Raw genomic sequence first — 18,986 nt, 5'->3', positions numbered from 1 at the left:
CGCTATAACAAAGTAAATGTACATTTACGCAAGCACATGGTTTAGTATTTTAATTTACGCATGGATTATTAATATCTTACAGAATGCATGATCAGCAAAAAATAGTGTGTGGGGCACTTTAATACACTGTATGGTTACGGGGAAGAAAAAGGGTGCGGATAATAATGTTCCCTTTATACCAACAATAACTAATTTGTACCTGTGGGATATGAAAAGACCTGAACATAATATTCTGTGGTCAGCCAGGAATTTTTTCTGTGAAATCTGAGGCATAAATTGCTTTTAATTGCCGTTCGGCCTGTTTGCGGTGATTCTGAAAGTGAACGTCTGTGAAGTAACAGGTAAAACCATGTTTGGCATTCACTTTGATTAAAAATGCGGTTGGGGGTGGAGGACAGGCGGGGTAGAATTGGGCATAAAGTGCGTGAGTTTCTTTCAACCGCCGGCTGTTTGTCCCAACTGAGCCAACCTTAAGATCATATTCTTAGTATTATATTTCTACCTGGAATAAAAATTAGTCCAAATATTAATTTGTGTTTTTAGAAGAAGAAAAGGCGCCTTGCTGCTCGCCATCCAATCGTAATCACTGCATCCTGTCTTACTGCCATTATCAAGAGTCCAGGAAGCCAATAAGTCTTAATCAAGCACTTTGCAACATAAAATCATCACTTGCTCATCCGCTGCTGATGTTATGGATTCAACCTGAAGCGGTTAGAGCTTTCTGCTGCTTAATGACACCAGTGTAACTTGAAACGAAAGGAAATGCTGCAAGTAAGGTTGATTGACTTGAATATTTAAGCATTTTCATAATCATCATTTATTTATGAAACACGTTACCAGTACGTAATTCAACACCACAATACAGTTCACATACTGCACGAAAGTAGAAATTACAGGCTTCGTACAAAGCGTGTGATCAGCTGCAATGCTACACTAACAAAGACAAAAACAAAATAAAACCATTGTGCATTTATGTGTAATACTCACTGACTTTTAATGGTTTACAATCATTCCAGTTGCATGACAGAATCCTTCACTGACAAAGGAAAACATACAGGTCTTGGGATATTCCAGTTTACAGTTCCGCCATACTAGATAATATGAATTAAATAAAAAGGCATTGCACTATACAGATTAACAACATAGGAGCCTTTGTTTTACCCCAGCTTAAGAGAACACAGAGGAACATAGCTTTTGAAATTCAGAAGGAATATTTAATAAAGAAAATCATTCTTTCTTTTCGAAAGTCCCCATTGTGAGCTTTTTGTTGAATGAGTCTCAAGTTCAACGTGTCATTATGCCACAAATTATGTCCATGTGGCGATTATCTTTCTTAAATGACATCAGTTTTCCGCTCGTTGTACGTCTTAGAAATGACAGTCCTTTTGAGATTTGGTTTGAACAGAAAAAAAATGAAAGAAAAACACGCAATACTTGTCTTTGAAATACAGATATCGTTTTAAATATTATATATTTATATATGTACATTCATATAAAACAAATGTGGAGTGAAATTTCAATATTTTCACAGTTTTTAGAGCATTATCTCAGCATTAACTTGAAAACCGGGGACTTGGTGGCATGGTCGATGGAGATGATGGAAGTTAAATTAAAAAAAAGAAAAATCCACTCTCCCAAAATGTTCTTCAGCCACGATTTTTGATGCAAGAGGTAAATATATGGCATGATGTGTTGGAAGGCATGGTCGCTGATCTTATCAAGTGGTGTGCATGTGATTGCTCTTGGATTTACTGACAAATTTCTTCTCCTTGACTCGCCGGTTTTGGAACCAGATGGTGACTTGACGCTCTGAGAGGTTGGTGGCGGCCGAGATGCGCCTTCTCTTGTCTTTGGTGATGAACTTGCTGGCTGCATATTCTTTCTCCAGCTCCTTCAGCTGGATCTTGGTGTAAGGAACACGTTTTTTACGCCCACGGCGGTAACTGCTGACTTCAGGCTGCAATGGCACAACATCTGCAGGAAGAAAAATGCCAGGGAAATATTAGACTATGCGCAAAAACACCGCAATACTTCAATTAACAAAAGGACTGGCGTATTTCTTAAACATAGTGAGCAGTGACCAGCTTTAAGCACCGATTTAACCCGATAGTAAATAATAGTTTCAAAATTATTTAATTTCCGAGGTGGAACCTCCGCTTTATATCTGTTCATGTCTCTGCATGTGTGTGTATGTGTTGGGGGGTGTGGATGGAGGGGACATAACTGAATATTTGTCGCAGTCAGGATCTCAGGTGTACTGCACCTGACATAGAAGAACACAATTATAAAATCGTGTAAGACTTCACTAAAGTATAATGTTGCAGTGTTAGGCTATAACTTGTTTCTGTAAATGAATAATCAAGCTACAGCCACTACAATTGTCCATTGTTTGTCCATTGCAAGTGATCAATGTTTTCCTGAGGCTGTGTCGATACTTAATCTTCTGTTTGACTATCTACTAAACTACACAAGAAACCTTGTTAAGGGTATCTTGGATAAATCTCTCGTATAGATGTTTAATTGAACTGCGGGGTACGAGTGTGTATAAACTGCAGCAAGTCTCAATGTGGGTGTAATACGCCGGCCAGTGCCTGGTCAGAAAATAAAAAATGCTATCTCTACAATGTAGAGAAAGCCATTAAACATTAAGTTTTTAATAATCACAAAGTTACAAGTGTGACACTTAATTATGTTAAACTCAGTTTCAACACTACCTGTAATCTCCCTTAAAAAAACTGGACACACTTTTCCCCCCACTATGTTCTTTTCAAAAGCCCCCGATGCTTTTGGCAGTGGGTGCCTTATTTGTTCAGGTAAGAAAAATTCTGGAATTACCCCCTTTCGCCAAGACTGGAGCTGAGTGCAAGACAGCCAATGAGAAACATGACAGGACAAGTATGGCAATACCTTGAGAAATAGTGGCAAGCTGTGAGACATGGAGCTTTTTACCCCCGTGTAATTTTGCAATTAGGGGTTGTGGATAGTTATCCACAGTTCGTGTAAATATGACATTATGGTGGTTCTCTATTGTAGAAAATTGATATTAAAACAGTATCTTCATGATATTCCTTGTATTGTTAAATATTCTGTTATAGGTAAATTTAGTATATCTGAATGGAGTTCCCCGTTTTTAATTTTATGAACAGCATCATTTGGTGTGTTTTGATAGTGTGCGTCAGGTTGTGTGTGTGTGTGTGTGTGTGTGTGTGTGTGTGTGAGTGTATGTGTGAGGAGAGACAGAAGACATGGACAGCGCGCTCCTGTGTTTTTGTGCATGTGTGCACGCGCATTTGACTGCGTGCCCGTGCTTGCGTGGCTTGCTCTTGTGTATTTTCAAATAGGGGGGCAAATGTCGAGTGAGAAGTCCAGTGGAAGTCTGATGACTTTCTTATCTGAAATTACAATAGCTAGACTTCACACAGATAATAAAGCTTTGTGGTAAAAGGAGTGGTATAGTAAACACTCTGTAAACTGCATACTGACCGGGCCCGTGTGTCCATTATTAGATATCTTACATATACGATAGTAAGTCAAGCAAAAAGGCATGCCCACAATCATAGAATGTGAACCGATCAGTGGCTGTGAACTATCTGTGCAACATGATGAAGAGGTTTGTATGCAATACAAATGTTGTACAAGAGAATCCTGATATATGCAGGAAACGATGGACACATCGCAGGGCGCTGAGATTTATTGGCACCATCCAAACACAGTAGGCTAGCTTAGTCACTATATTGTCAAACAAGGGGGCAAAGGTATGCACTGGTGTTGCTTCCTATTCTACGTGACTGAAACTAAATTCATCATATGACTTCCTTACAAGAAAAACTGCAAACTGTCCAAAGCAAAGTCCCCGTTTCTGAATGTATATTAACCATTAAAGGACCAAGCAACTAAATGTAATCTTCAACACACAATTCTGATTTTACACACACACTTGTAAGAAAATGCATGATGAATTGTTTTGTGTCAAAGTGAAAAATATCACTTCCTCTGTTAACAGAGTCCATAAGGGACATATGATAACTGACATAAGGTTTGACAGTTGGATGTTTATTTAGCACATTTAGTTTCCCTGGACTTCTCTGTAAGTTGATATTGACACTTTAACAATAAAATTCAGGGTAAGCTATAACATCTCAGCAGAGTAAAAATAAATGACTACATTTAAATAGCTTTCTTAATGGGATGACACAGGTATTAAAAGCATACAAGCAGCTGTACTAAATATGAATTACAGCCTGGAGCATGACTTAGAAAAAAAATAAACATAATTTTTCACAAACCTGGAAAAGGTGATTTCCAAAGATGAGTTGACTGCGTTTGCTCTTTGGAGCAGTACACCTGCCCATCCCAGCCATTGGAGAGAGCCCAGTGCTGGTAGCCCTCCATGGGGATCAAGGCGTCGTGCCTCGGTTCGGGATGGGCACTGATACTAGGCACCACCGACACGTCGAGATATCCAGGGACAGCCTGATATGAACTGGCGAAACTCGGGTAGAAGGCAAACTCTTTCGCCCTGCTAGACAGTTCTTCCGTGGGCAGCGCTGTGCTGGGCTCGGCATATTTCTCTGCGGGATGGTACGAGCATGGCTTCTGCTGCAAGTTCACGTTGTGCGAATGAGATAATCTACAGCCGTAATATGGGTTTCCAAAGGGATAACCGTAGCTCAAAGATGCACTGGATGACGTTTGAGGAGCGGGACACTGTCGACCGGTGTCTGGAGAGGAAATATCCGAGTAGACGGAGCCCTGGTGGGTCGCTATGGAGCCAGAATGCCGTCCCAGCGCGGGGTGCGACATCAGGTCCCTGCAGTGGGTCGCAGGGCAATTACTGCTCAGTCCCTCCATTGTTTGGCTTTTATTCTGGTTGTTTTCATTCGGGCTTTTTTCATAAACGTACATCAAGGTGTCCGCCCAGCGTGGATGCAGAACCAGCGAAGTCGTCATATCAGGGGCTGCCGATGCTTTTTAAAAGTCGACTACTCCAAGACGGACACCTCATTTCCAACTACATTTTACACCAAGCGCATGCGCACACGAGACCCTCGTGTGTCCACTTCATTAAGAATCTGGCACGTGATACGCTAACAAGTCCTACGAGATTGGGCTTGTGAGTTGGGGCAGAGCAGCCCTTTAAAGACCCACTGCCTCACATGTCACAGTTTTTTCTTGCGGAACACAGAGTCATATCATTGGTTTAAATCACAGAGACCAACACCCTTAAAGGGGAGTTTGGATACTTTTAAGATTGGGGTAAACGAAAACAACCTGTGAAATTTGGCCGACTCTGAAGACTGCCAGATAATATAAATGCATGTGATTCATGTCACAGTTGATACATGGAAAACAAATATATATATATATATACACATTTCTAATTAAATCTTTAAATCTAATCTTTTAACTCGCTTTCTGGCACATTAGTGCGCAAATGCTGCTCTGCACTCTGTGGAAGCGATATGACCCGGCTGAGGTTTAGTTTGATTATTAAATGTAATAATAAATAGGAAATGATTTCATCCGGTCTGTAGTCAATTTAATATATTTTATATAACAAAGTATTATGTATTAATAAATTCAGTGCTGTCAAGGCAAATGTGTCTCCGTCCAATCTTATCAACACTCCTTTCCTGAAGGACGCATTTCCTTTAAACCCATATACAACTGCCACTGGGTCACCTATTAACATGCTCACATCACATTCTGTGACTAGCTGTGGACTATTACCGTTCCAGCAGGGCATTAGAATGATGTATAGTAATAACTTTGACTTTCAACGGTTTATATTGTGGGAACTAAATACAGTATATTATAACTTTTGGACCAAGTTTAATTTTCATTAATCAGTCAGGTTAAAAAAAAGAAAGAAAAAGAAAACAAATATTTGGTATGTGTGTGTGTGTTTGTTTGAGTGTAGGTGTGTGTGTGTGTGTGAGTGTGAGTGTGTGTGTGTGTGTGTGTGTGTGTTTTGTGTGACAGAACCAGAACAAGAATTGGCAAAGTCGAATGTGTTGAATGAGTGTCGTTGCACCTCAGCATTAACAGCCACAGGACGAGGTGAAAGCTAATTTCAGGTAAGATACCATCATCGCAAATTACCTTTCACTACATGGCGAATCTTTCAATTCAAGATATAATTACAGTAATCGCCGACAATGAATGATACTCATTTAGTTTAGATAGGAGGAATTTCGCAATGTATAATATATTCTCGACCATTTCTCTAAAACTCTTCATCAGCGATAACGTGACCACTACAGTGACCATTAAACAATTTCATGTGATGTTTGTTTCCCTAAGCGTTTCATTCATAACATACAAATGGATGCTGACGCTTCGAGGCGAAAAGAAGAACAAGGGGCCGCTTTCAGCTTCACACTCTACAGAACTTATTCAATTAGACAGCACGGTAGAAATGAGGACCTATTTCCCACAGGAACCCTCCCGCCACTATTTTACACGCATCCTCCTTCAGATTGCCCACTGCCTAAAGCTTTCTTTAAAATACAAAACGTCTTTTTAGTTTACCTCGTCACCAGACCCATATGATGACAACAAACGGAAATCCTCTATCCCTTTCCTCTTGTTTAAAACGACTTTTGGGTTAATATTTAAAACGTTTAAGTTTGTAATATTACCGATGGGATTGGCCCACAAAGTGTCAATAAAGGAGACTTTTTGTGATGCCTATCCCATGAGTCACTCATAAAGCAGGCTCCAAGCTGCCCTACTAAGGGTGTCTAGTTTATCAACATTTTTGCACTGCTTAGTTGCCCTGGGAATAATAAGGCCTCCTATACTAAGGAAGCTAGTCCCCCTGTCCTTCCTCTGACAGAGACTATACTTCTTTTGTCTCAAGGAAATTACAACTACGAAGGGCTCATCCAAATGGCAGCTGCACGGAAGTCCAAGGTCAAGGTAAAAAAAAACGCAGACAAACAGGGTCGTAATCAGAGTCTAGACAGACAAGAATGAACTTCACACTAGAGTATACATGCAAACTAGCTGTTATTTAGAGACCCTTACTCTAAAATATCTGCTGTGTGTGTGAAGAGAGAGAACTCCAAATAATCCCTTGTGTTTTGTTTTTTCAAGGATCAGGAATTTGACAGCTTTTGCACTGCAGGAAACCCGCTCCTTCCACACTCACATTTTCCATAGAAGCTCAGACTTCAGAAGATCACGTCTTTTTTCACTTCATGAATGAAAGCATGTTATTTTTTTAGTTCAGTGCATTTTGTTCACACTCAGCCTAACTTCTACATTATGCAAAAATGTTTGGAGACTATGTGTTAACAGTTTCGTCCATGGGATACGCGGATGCTGCAATGGTCAAACAGGCTGCACAGTCTCAGAGATAATAGCTGATGTTAAATTTAGGAAAAAAAATACAAGGATTTTATCATGTTACACTATATGTTAAAATAATCATAAATCACACGCCAAGTCCGTCTCTGATTTTCTCCAAAACGGAACCTGAAATTATAGATTTTTAATATCATTATAAATATTTTAAGAAAAGAAAAAAAAGCGTAATAAAGTTTTTTCAAAGAAAGGTACATATTAAATACAGGGACATCAAGAGAATTTAAAAAATATATATGTTCTCTCTTAAACTTCTTCAACAACCAACACTATTATCATACAGTTACGTTGGTCTGTATGCTGCCAACAAATAAATGGTTAGGCTAATATTAAATATTTAAGCGCCTGGCCTATTTCCACCACAGCAAAATGTCAGTGCACTGAGAAACCAGCGGCCAAATCTTAAAACACAAACAGGCTACAATACTTCACCGAGGATCTAATATACGCCCTGCACCAGAATAATTTCTAATTAATTGTAAACGATATCAAAGCTTTTTTTTATTATCCGTCTTCAGCAGTGGACAGGTTGTAGACACACAGGTGGATTCTTAAAGGAGTAAAATTACTTTTTTCAACTTTACGCATGTTCAGGTTCACATTGCAGAGCTGCTTTACATTTAATGGGATCCCCTAAACTCTGTTATATTTACAAATAAATATTCTAACCACCAACTACTATTTAAATCAGCCAACTGACATGAAAGTTGGTATTTTCTCGATAATTGACTTTTTAATTCGTGTGGAAAAGGTGCTATTGGTTTCGTTGGATATTTTCTTTGTAGGCTACATTTGTTAATCTTAAATTAGGTTTAAAACAGCAAACTGAAATGGCCTTAATTGCATGGATTTAAAGTTAAATTTACTCATCATAGATTATGTTACAACTCCGACAACTCTACTAGCAGTAAGTAGCCATGGACGAAAGGACAAATATTATTCATTTTTACAAATAATTTGGCTGTCAGTATCATTTAATCAAATTCACCAAATGTAATCAAATCCGAGTACTGCGAGGTAAAATGCTAAGTCTAACTATGCGTCATTGAAACAACAGAGTGCGTCACCACAGACCAAAACGTTTGACATTAGTGTAAACTGCTGCAGTGTCAGATTTAGTGCGTTTAAAGTGTTAAAACTGAAAGGTGGTGGCTGGTTATCAGAACTCCGCACATAGTTTGTGTTGGTAATTCAGTGAAAATACATGCTTTCTCTATAAATATTTGTCCACTTTTCCTTTGATAAATATTTTTCTCAAAAAGCATAAAATAATCAGCCAGCAAGGACCGCTGCAGTTTCACTTTTTTCAGAAACTGTCAATTGACACGAGTATCAATATCTTGACAAGCAGCCATGATATGCTGCTGTAAATATCTCGACAACCAGACATCATGTCCTTCCAGACAGGCCCTGTCAGACTGAGAGAGAGCCCGTCTGATGCGGAGGTTTGTGGGGGAGGGGAGAGCATCCATCCCCATACAAATGCAGCCTACCTGCGGCTTCCGCTCTCAGGAACTGCATGTTCACATGACTGAGCCAATGGATCGTATACGCAGAATATGCCCTTATATGCATATAGTATATATGTTGCATATTTTGATCCTGCTATAGCCCATTCCATCACCCACTTGTTTAAATCCTAACCTACATATCTTATACAACAACATCCTATAGAAACAGATCACGACAATCAGTTTTCTTTGCCTTGATTTTAGGGAAACTTGCATTCTTCTTCATGCATTCTGCATGTTGCAGTGCATTCCCTCTGTCTAAAAGACTCCGTGCCTTTCGTATCACTGGGTTAGACGCGGATAAAATGCCAATAAAAACAATACTGTTACTTGTCAAACATTATCTCACCAGTCTTGAAAATGATGCAAATCCTTTGGCATAAAAAGTCTTTGAAGAGGCGATGATGAGGCGATCCAAGAATGTGTTGACAGCTCGCAGGTAGAGTCTGCGCCATGCATGCTGAAATCAGGTTGCGTTTATGTTTACGAGTTTCCAGCCAGCTTCAGCCTTAGCTTTGAGATAAAACCTATTTTAATAATCAAACTAGACCAAGTGGTTCATTCACTGAGCACTGGACTACGTCGACTAAAATGACGAAATAGATTCGCATACTATTGCAGAATAAGGGTCAGTGGTCAAAGCTCTTTTTCAAAATGAGAATTCAAAGATTTTAGTAAATGAACATGTCAAACTCAATGGGATAAACTTTGGAAGTATTAAGTGTCTGAACTAATTGAATGGGCAAAAATCTGACTGTAGCGCACACATAAACCTCACAGTAAATCAAGACTGGTGCTGATTTGGAAGTTTCGTGTGACTCATAAGCTCCTGCTCTGGCGCGTTACATGTATTTTGCATTAAGGTTTATGTTAAGTAAACATTTTCCTCAGCGAAATGATCAATGTTTGCTTCCTCTTAGTAACTCATTGTGCTTTATGTTGCCTGTGTGTGTGTGTGTGTGTGTGTGTGTGTGTGTGTGTGTGTGTGTGTGTGTGTGTGTGTAAAGAGACAGACAGACAGAAAGAAAGTGGGCTGTTGTTCAACAGGCAGGATGGAGAGCAGAGCACTCCACTGTCATGAAAACATTCCTACAAAACTAAAACAGCATCTCAATCTGGTGTTTTCCCGTTCAGTCTGGGTTTAATTTACGATCAAAAATGTTCATAATCGTATAAGCCAAGACCACTGCACGTCCATGCCAGCAGTCACAGGGCATGGGAAGGCGCGTGATTTTGTTTAACAACAAAAAAAAATCTTAAACGTGGTCAAAAATCTATAACTAGGGCGGTGCAGTGCTGGTGCGTGACAAACGGGATGAAATGAATATATAAGATTATACACAGCCCTAAATAGATCACTGTGTAGGATTTTGTTTCTTATTTCAGCTTGCACCGAGATTCACACATTCCTATTTGTCGCATTTCTCACAGGATACTGCTGCATATGCATTAACACATTTTAAAATACAGGTCCGTCACAAGCATGCAACATTTGGGACTTCTGCCCAACACGGAATGCAGCGCGTGAGTCTTCAGGTTTTCAAAAAAATGGATCTATTACACCATTATAGGCTGGTGTCATTGGAAGGAAGCCATGTTTGCCAAGCAAAGCAGAATTAGCTTAAGTATTCGTGAAACGACATACAGTGAATAGAGGACACAAAAGTGTCGAGTTTAGGCCATACAGAGGAGTGGGTGGTGTTCCCCCTTACACCAACACCTTCCTATACATGTGGCACACACTCTTCTTTATCTTATCGTAGTTAACACATGTACAGTACAGCTAATTTATCAAGGGAGAGGCTCTACAATCAGATACTTGGGTTTTCTCAAATTTATTTTAATGTAGGTGGATGGTTTCTGTATGAAAATCACTACGAGGTAAATCCTTCTTTTTATTTACCACTGATAATATAGACTAGGGGTCTACTATATTTGTTGTAGGTTGTTGGGAAGCCATGTGTGAACAAGACTACGTTCACTACAGTTTAGGGCTAATTTACATCGGATTTGACTCGTTTAACCTCATCCAGAGCAGGTAGACTAAGAGAGGATAGCTGTGGCGTAACCGCAAAATAAAGCAGGCCAGGCGGAGCCGCGCCCAGAGGACAGAGGGCAGGCTGGCAGACCGCCGCTACAGCCAGGCCACAGTAGATTTACTAAATACAACACAAGCTTTAAAAACTTTTTATGCACTGCACTTATCATATTGTTATTAAAATGTCAGTGGTTCACTACTCAATGCTGACCAGATTTTACCTAATTTAAGAGGAAGATATCTTTGCGCGTCATTTATGCAGCACAAAGTGTAGTTTCATAATATCGAGAAAGGCCGGTAAAGTGCGATTAAATTAGAAATAGGAATACAACACCGGGTGTATTGTCCAGCATTTAAACCTCAAACATTTGCAGAATGTCGAACAATTTAGAAAATATGCTACATAAACATGATCACATACATAGATAGAAACATCTGGGTGTTTTCATATGCTGGTAATTACAATTTCTGGAGAACAACAGTCTACAACTTTAGGCAATAAAGTATATTTTAGAATCCTAATATGGACAAAGTAAATGCACGGCGCCTTGAGATAATCTGTTACGCACGGTCACCAAAACGGCGATTATTATAGAAAATATGTTTTATCTTATTTTTTTAAACAAAAGTTACTTCATAAACATTCATTTTTACTACTACTAATACTATTAGAACACCACGTTATCAAGTAAATGTTCGTCAATAATATGGGCCTAAGCCTTCCCCGTCTTTTATCTGATTATAAATTATAAACAAATTAAAATAGCTTTTTTTTTAAATGTATAAGAACACGTAATCAACGCTTTAATTTACCACTATCCAACATTCACTCCTGCAGGACGTATTGTAATCCCCCTGCTGCAGTGTGGTCAGTAAACCGGTGAGAAAGCAGACTAAATAAATCCAGTTTGACGCGTCTCGTCGGAAGTCCAAGTTCAAGTTAAGAGAGGCGGTCGCTCCATCCGTCCAGACAGCAAAACAAAAGACACACACGTTCATCATTAATCATCTCACTTCTTCTCTCACACAACAAAGCGCTTCAAACTTTCTGGGTATATATTTTAGAACATATGAAGGCTAAACGGATCAAACATGCGTATACAGGTGCATTTTAAAATGTTTTATTCTTCAATGTGTAGTCCACAACAGAACCACGACTTATGAGGAATTATTCTAGAAATAGGTAACACTATAGAAAGGTCATATATGCTCAACATGTATATTTCAAATCTGATTATTAGTTTTAATCAATTGATTAAAAGGGGATTTTAAGATATTGTTGTGATTTTTGAAGGTCAGTTCACTTTAAACCGGCAGCTTTAGGCTTGGAGGAAACTAAACCCCCTGGAAATGGCAATCTTAACATAATCATCTTCTTCAAGGGTATCTTCCTAATTCTTGAGGTTTGCATCATAGGGCAATATTTCCACGCCACTTAATGCACATTGCAACCTGTAACAACACGCAGCGTCTCAAAATGATCACAGATAGAAAATGTGTCGAAATGTTGAGGACACGCGTTATGAATACTTGTGAGCTTACCACGCGGTTTTATCATCTGCTGTGAGAAACTGTTTTGCAATATTGTTTAAGAAAATCAATTTCTAAGCGCAAACAATAATCCGGGTGCATAAAAAGGAAAATTATATGATTTTAATCTTGCATGAGAGGCGATATGCATTTAGTTCCAGCACTGAATATCCATTTCTATCCTATGCGAAGTTTCTCTTTCTAACCACCAAAAATATAATGAATTCTACATTTTTTCCTAAAATCAACTTGTAGATGTGTTTATAGATGCACTAACAATATCTATTAATTCTCAGATCTTCGTTAATGTTCTTTTCTATCCCATATACCTCATGTGGAGCATGTAGGCGACATTACATTTACGCAAAGAAAACGTATAGAATAAACCACAACATAAGTTATATTACTTTATTTATCAATATAACAACATGCATGCCTTTACTACATAGCACAACATATAGGCTATGTTACAAGATTTAAAACATGAAGCAAACTAAATTTGATATAAGCAGATGTTTGTTTTTGCTTTTTTAATATATCCCACGCTGTGAAGCCCACTTTGCTTGAAGACCCCAAATAAAAATCAGAGAAATTTACAGAAAGCCATTTTAAGAACAACTTCCACGTGCAGTACGCAGTGATTGTATGAGAAGCCTAAAGTCCACATGGGTTGTTGGTTTCGAAGAGCTGCAAAGCAGAAAAAGATGTCTGCACCTGCTTCTTGTTGTTTAACTCGTTGTGATATGAGGAGATGTTGGATGCTATATTCTATACTGAATCATATCAACAAGGCTAATGATCCAAACTGTTTATACACGCTGCTACAAGAATATTTATCACAAAAATGCTTTGATCATTTGGCAAAGCGGACATATCATCATTAAAGTGACTATGGCTATATTTTGTGAAAAGTGACTGTCAATCTATATAAACTACAGTTAGTTCAAAATCCTGCTTCCAGATTGGCCCTTCATTGCTCAAGACGCACTAATATTGCCTATATGCACACTCGTCTGTCCTGGTTCTCAGTTGAAGTTAAACGCCATTATAGTCTTCTCACATTTTTAGAAATATAATATTTAATCAGACACCTGAATACTTCTTCAACCAAATGCAATGCACAAGAAACAGACACAACCATTACACCAGGAGCGCCAGCTCAGGCCATTTAATACCTCCAACACCAAGAACAAACATACTCAATCGCACAGTTATCTATCGTTCAATAATGTCATGGAACTCTTTGCCTCCTCACATCTCTAGCACGCAAAACACATTGTCATCCAAAAATTACTTAAGACACACTTGATGCCGCCCACCATATGACTAATTACCAAAATGTTGCGATTTATTTTGTTTTCTTACATTATTTCTTTTTCTCTGCTATATCTGTAGCCTGATGATCCTTCCTTTTAAATGTTCTCTAATGAAATGATAAATTATAAGTGTATACAGCGGATATCGACACCATAGACATCTGACGATTTTTACAGTATAACATTTGTCGGGTAAATTTGAATGTACATTTTTTTAACAGTATTGCATGTATGTATTAATCGTGTTTGTTATCCTTTTTTCTTGTATGTACCGTTTTTGTTTATGTTGTTTGTATGTCATGTTCTATGTCTTTTTAGGGACCCCAGGAAGACTAGCAGTCGCCAAGGCGTCAGCTAATGGGGATCCATTCAATTAACAATAAACAATCTAATAGAGCAGAAACACGTGGCTACGGGAAGTTGCTGCACCTGAGCAATTGTCAGGCAATGAGGCTTTATCCTTAAATAATGAAAATCTAAATTCAGACGGATACAATTTGAATTCGCAGGACAAGTCGACTAAAAACTTGTTAGAGCGTGTTTTTCCGCTCTATGTGATAAAGTTACTAAATAAACTACCACTAAACATACATTGAGATGGTACTTATAAGTCATTGTGCATTTCGGTGGTTATTACGCATAATAATAAAGAGCCTGAAGGCGTTCCAGAGAGCTGTTTCTACCTGTAATCAAACAATACGCAGCTATTGGCTCATACCCTGCAACCTACACATCACGCGCTCGAGGTAAAATAGGGTAATTAAACCATAACACTTTTCATTCGTGCATGTGCAAACATTTATAAACTGCTGTCCTCAGATCAACCCTTTCATTTATTTTTCTGGCAATGTTTTCATCAGCAGTGTGTTTGTTATTTAAAATATAGTAAACAATGTATGCGTAATACACATGATGCAATTAATGCCGTGAGAAGAGAAAAGTGGTGAATCTTTTTTTTGTAATAAACTCACTGAAACAGACTCTTTCTGTACATATTGAAATGTATTTTAACATAGACTCCTCGTATGCGAGAATGATTATTTCCTTTATTTTAATTTTAAGTGGGATGGCTCTAGTCTTCAAGTCAGATACCTCTCTTGCGCAGGGATTACACATTTGAAACAAACACGACTGCTTGTACTCAAGACTGAGGCGTTTTTGGTTTAAAACGTCTTTAATTGTTCAATAGCTAACATAATTTCAACCATGTTTCGATTTTCCCATATGTCTCATTTAAAACTTCCTCCAGGTCACTACAGTTTGCTGTGCGACAAAAACGAAGTTAAGGCTCAAGTAACCAAAGCTCGAGTTAAATTAAAGACAGATTGGAAAACCATAGTGGAATTATGGTGAAGTTACTGTCGCCTGCTGTCTGGTGAATCACAGTTCATTCTGCTGTGGATTTAGTTTCTGCGCACGGCGTAATGCGGGGAGATGGATTGATGGGCCAACAAGACACATTCATCCATGGACTAAAATTAGTGCAGGTTGACTTGCACACATTATGAAGATGAGCAAGACGGAGTTCAAGTTCAAAGTCACTGTGCTCAGACTGAGCTGCAGGAGAGGACACCCCTAACCTCTCTCACCTCGCTCGTAAACCAAAAACAGTAGCCGTGTGCATAAGCAGGCTCCAAATCCGATCCTACAGAAAAAACAGCCGAGACTCCCATTTAACCTGAGAGCCAAAAGAGAAACGAAACAAAACCTGCGAATAGTCTTATCAGCCTCTCCAGAGCAGATTCCAGTTACTGACAAATGGCCAAACATTCATCTATTTTAAGTAGACTGATCATGGAGTGGTTTACTCTTATCTTTAAATAATAAGACTGATAAAGCTCTTTATCAGCACCGCGCAAAGCTGCGTATCTTATTGATCTTTCCGTTGTTGTGAATCTGAATTACATCACAAAATCTGACAGATGTTTCCCTTACTGGGCCTAATTGAAGCAGCAAAGCATCGGATTCTAATTCAATTACTTTTGTCAATTCAATTAATCTTTTTATTCCTAATTGTTGGTGTTCTAGGCCCAGCCAAACATGTCTTTGTCATGTGTTGTTTACCGACAGAAAAGGATGTGCAACTGCGTCTGAACTTGCCTCTTGAATTATTCACATTCATTCATAATTAATATTCATATTAATGTCGACTCGTTAAAAAAAACCTGCATGTATGCAAAATAGACACTTAATCCAGGCGAACTTCTGATATGAGATCCCCAATTCTCATTTTATTAATTTGTGATTATGTTGTAAATAACTGATTTCCAAACTGCGTGCTGGCTGTTCCGTGTTTTCTATGTTGTTGTTGATTTAAGTGGTGATTTTTAAAAAGCTTTGCGTGGTTTTTCTCTGTGAATTATTCTATAAAGAACACTTAAATACAAGCCAGCTCTTTTATTAACATATTCAGAGGAGTAACAGGGCGATGAAAAACCACATTCTCTCACTTTTTCTTCCTGCGTGGGATTTTATGGAGAAGCCAACAAAACTCCAAAACTTCGGACCCTGACTTGTGCTACTGTAGCACCAGAAAAGTACATCGGCCTTTCAGAGCTTTAATTAATTTTCTATTTAATTGCACAATTAACGATTGAAGGGGCTGTAAAATAATCCGCATCGGTAAGATATTAAATGCGTGAGAGGGTTTTACATGTTATATGGCAATAATTTCCAAAGTAAGACACAGGGTACAAATTAATGTGCAACATCGAGCCATCCTGAATGGGGTTTAACCTGTTGACTAATAATGTAGATAATAAAGAAAAAAACGTTTCTAATGTAAACAAAGTCAGATAGAATTCAGTAAAAGAGATCAATCATGACAAGAATACATCTAATAATGGATCTTGGGTTCGAAAAAGCCTTCTTCCGAGTGACATGCTAATAATTAAATTAATAAACACATCAAATATTAATATTCTTCATTGAATCTCCACAATACATCTGACAAACATTAGATATAACATTCCAGGAAACGTGTTGGCATTACTCACTAACGAATAATAGCTGTTCACCGTTTTGAGGGGGGGAAATGTAACAATTTTTCTTATCTTTACATAAATGCAAACAATCTTTCATAATGTTTCAATGCATAGTGTGTATTTATTGGAGCAATTCATAGCTGTGCACTGCTTTGTGGAAGTAAAAAATGCTCAATGGCAAGGTGTGTTGGCAAATCAAACAAATCTAATCTAATATTTTAGCATTTCTACAGCAAAAAAAAAACCCCAACTGAGAGCAGCTGCACAATTTGATTAAACCATTGAATAGAGATTGTATGCTCCATGCATAAAAGTACTTCACATTTAAACATTCAGCAGACTATGAAACACAGTCACACATTGTAAATGGAAAGTACAAAACTCTAAGTCTGCTAGGAGACAAAAAATAAATAAATAAATAAATCATCTAATTTTTCACAGTGAATACTGGTGGTCCGTGAAACCACTTCCCAGGCTTCTCTTAAGCCCACTTTGAATGTTGTGGGATTCTGGAAATGTCCTGAAGTAGAAATATATTTTCATGGCCGAGTTAAAGGTCAGAGTAAACACAAAAAGACCATTTAGCTTGGCTGATTTTGGGACAGAATCTGGGGAAGTTGATTCCAAGAGCTGGTAAAGATGTACAGTATATTAGGAGCATTTTAATGTTTAGCCATGCAACCTTATTGCATAAAATGCAATTAAATTATGTTCCTGAAACTACAGATTGAATTGACTGCGAGACACTGGCTCTTAAAGTCGAGAAATTGATTGGGTGGGCAGTTTTAAGCCGAAGCCAGATGTGACCCGCAGGCTGCTAAATGAGCATCACTGTTTTAAATCAATTAGGAACTGCAGTATCATGCAGCTGTTTGCAGTGCTGTTCTTTACTACAGTCAAAACTACATCTTACATTATATGCACCTGAAACAGCATTTAGAAATATTTTGCAGTGTTTTGAGTGCACATGAAAAACCTTTTTAGCAGCAAAAACAAGTTTAACCTTATTTTGTGGTGAGATTTTCACTAAATGTTATAAAGTAATAAGACTGGCAATAATAGTTTTTTAGTTGTATTATTTTTATTGTATAATTATAATTTTGCAAATCCTTTAGTAGTTCGAGTTGATATAGTAGTAAACATTAATAATAGTCATTACATTGTATCTCTATTAAAATGAATGCTGATTCATCTGAAAATATAGTGTAAAATATATTATAATGTAATGTGAAATGGACAGCACCCACCATTGAGTAAGTTTATCATCAAAGTCATTATTACCCCGTTGTGCCTAGAGCCTTTATTTTTTATGTCTACTGCTAAGGCAAGATGGAGAAATCATTAACAATATTAGCCAGGATTTAGTTTAGTTGTGTGCATATTAACTCACTCTGACACTGCTTCAGTAGGAGAAAAATAAAGCTTTGTGTTGCTGATCTTACGTCTGTACTTTCTTTGTTCATGCATGCCTTCAGCAGTCCAACAAGAAACTGGAATGGGCCAACCTATAAGAGTCAAACAAAAACTTGGACATTATCTGAAAAGTGTTAAAAATGTCATTTTTCAGAGACGGTACATTTGAGTGTGACGCCTCCGTGTCTGCAGCTGCATCTAAAACATCCATCAGCACCATAATCAGGATGTGAATCAAGGAATGGTGCATTTGACCTTTAAACTGTATTCATAAAAATGGAGCAGCAATTACAGCATCAGACTGTATACAGAGAGTAGCATTTGTATTGCTTCTGCCGCTAAAAAGCTACAAATGGATAGTGTATAAATAATTCAGTAAAAGACAACAGATTTGTGAATGTAGGTCAAGTTTTCAAAGGAACATCTGTGTTGGGTAAGAGAACAAAAAACATCCCATTGCGTTATTATTTTATCTTAAATCAAATCAATATTCAAAAGCCATACTACACCCAAATCTTGTGTTGCTAAAATCCAAGAATACTTATATAATCAACAATGAAATAAATAAAGAAAATACCACATTTGAGTGCATTGATTTGATTAAGGCCTTCTTCATGTGACGTGTTGCACAAAAATGACATAAAGCACATCATGAGTTTAATACTGACCATTTAGAACAACAACATATGAGACCTTCACAGAATCCCATAGCCTTCGTTTTCAAATTGCACTATGGCTGCACACTGAAACACTGACTTAACTTGGAGCGGTTTTAAACCGAGTGATGGATACTCTGGGCAGAGAGATTCTGTTTGTGTTTATTTAT

At 38.0% G+C, this 18,986-nt stretch overlaps 2 protein-coding genes across 3 annotated transcripts in view; both read right to left on the bottom strand.

Moving 5' to 3' along the window:
• The window catches only part of hoxc10a (homeobox C10a), an 82,965-nt gene that overhangs the window by 33,253 nt on the left and 30,726 nt on the right, over positions 1–18,986 (bottom strand). For both annotated transcript variants that reach the window (XR_009394352.1, XR_009394354.1), the window contains one exon: positions 18,190–18,252. The gene's annotated coding sequence lies outside the window, so the exon portion shown is untranslated. The remainder of the gene's footprint in view (positions 1–18,189; positions 18,253–18,986) is intronic.
• On the bottom strand, positions 849–4,950 carry hoxc13a (homeobox C13a). Its single transcript, XM_059332460.1, has 2 exons — positions 4,287–4,950; positions 849–1,974 (listed from the first exon to the last, which is right to left on the bottom strand). The coding sequence occupies exons 1-2, from the start codon at positions 4,948–4,950 to the stop codon at positions 1,718–1,720; spliced, it is 921 nt and encodes a 306-aa protein (XP_059188443.1). The 3' UTR covers positions 849–1,717.

Source organism: Centropristis striata, chromosome 5 (assembly GCF_030273125.1).
Source record: "Centropristis striata isolate RG_2023a ecotype Rhode Island chromosome 5, C.striata_1.0, whole genome shotgun sequence".
Taxonomy (NCBI): domain Eukaryota; kingdom Metazoa; phylum Chordata; class Actinopteri; order Perciformes; family Serranidae; genus Centropristis; species Centropristis striata.
Note: the sequence above shows the minus strand (reverse complement) of the source record. Positions and strands in the feature narration are given on the sequence as shown.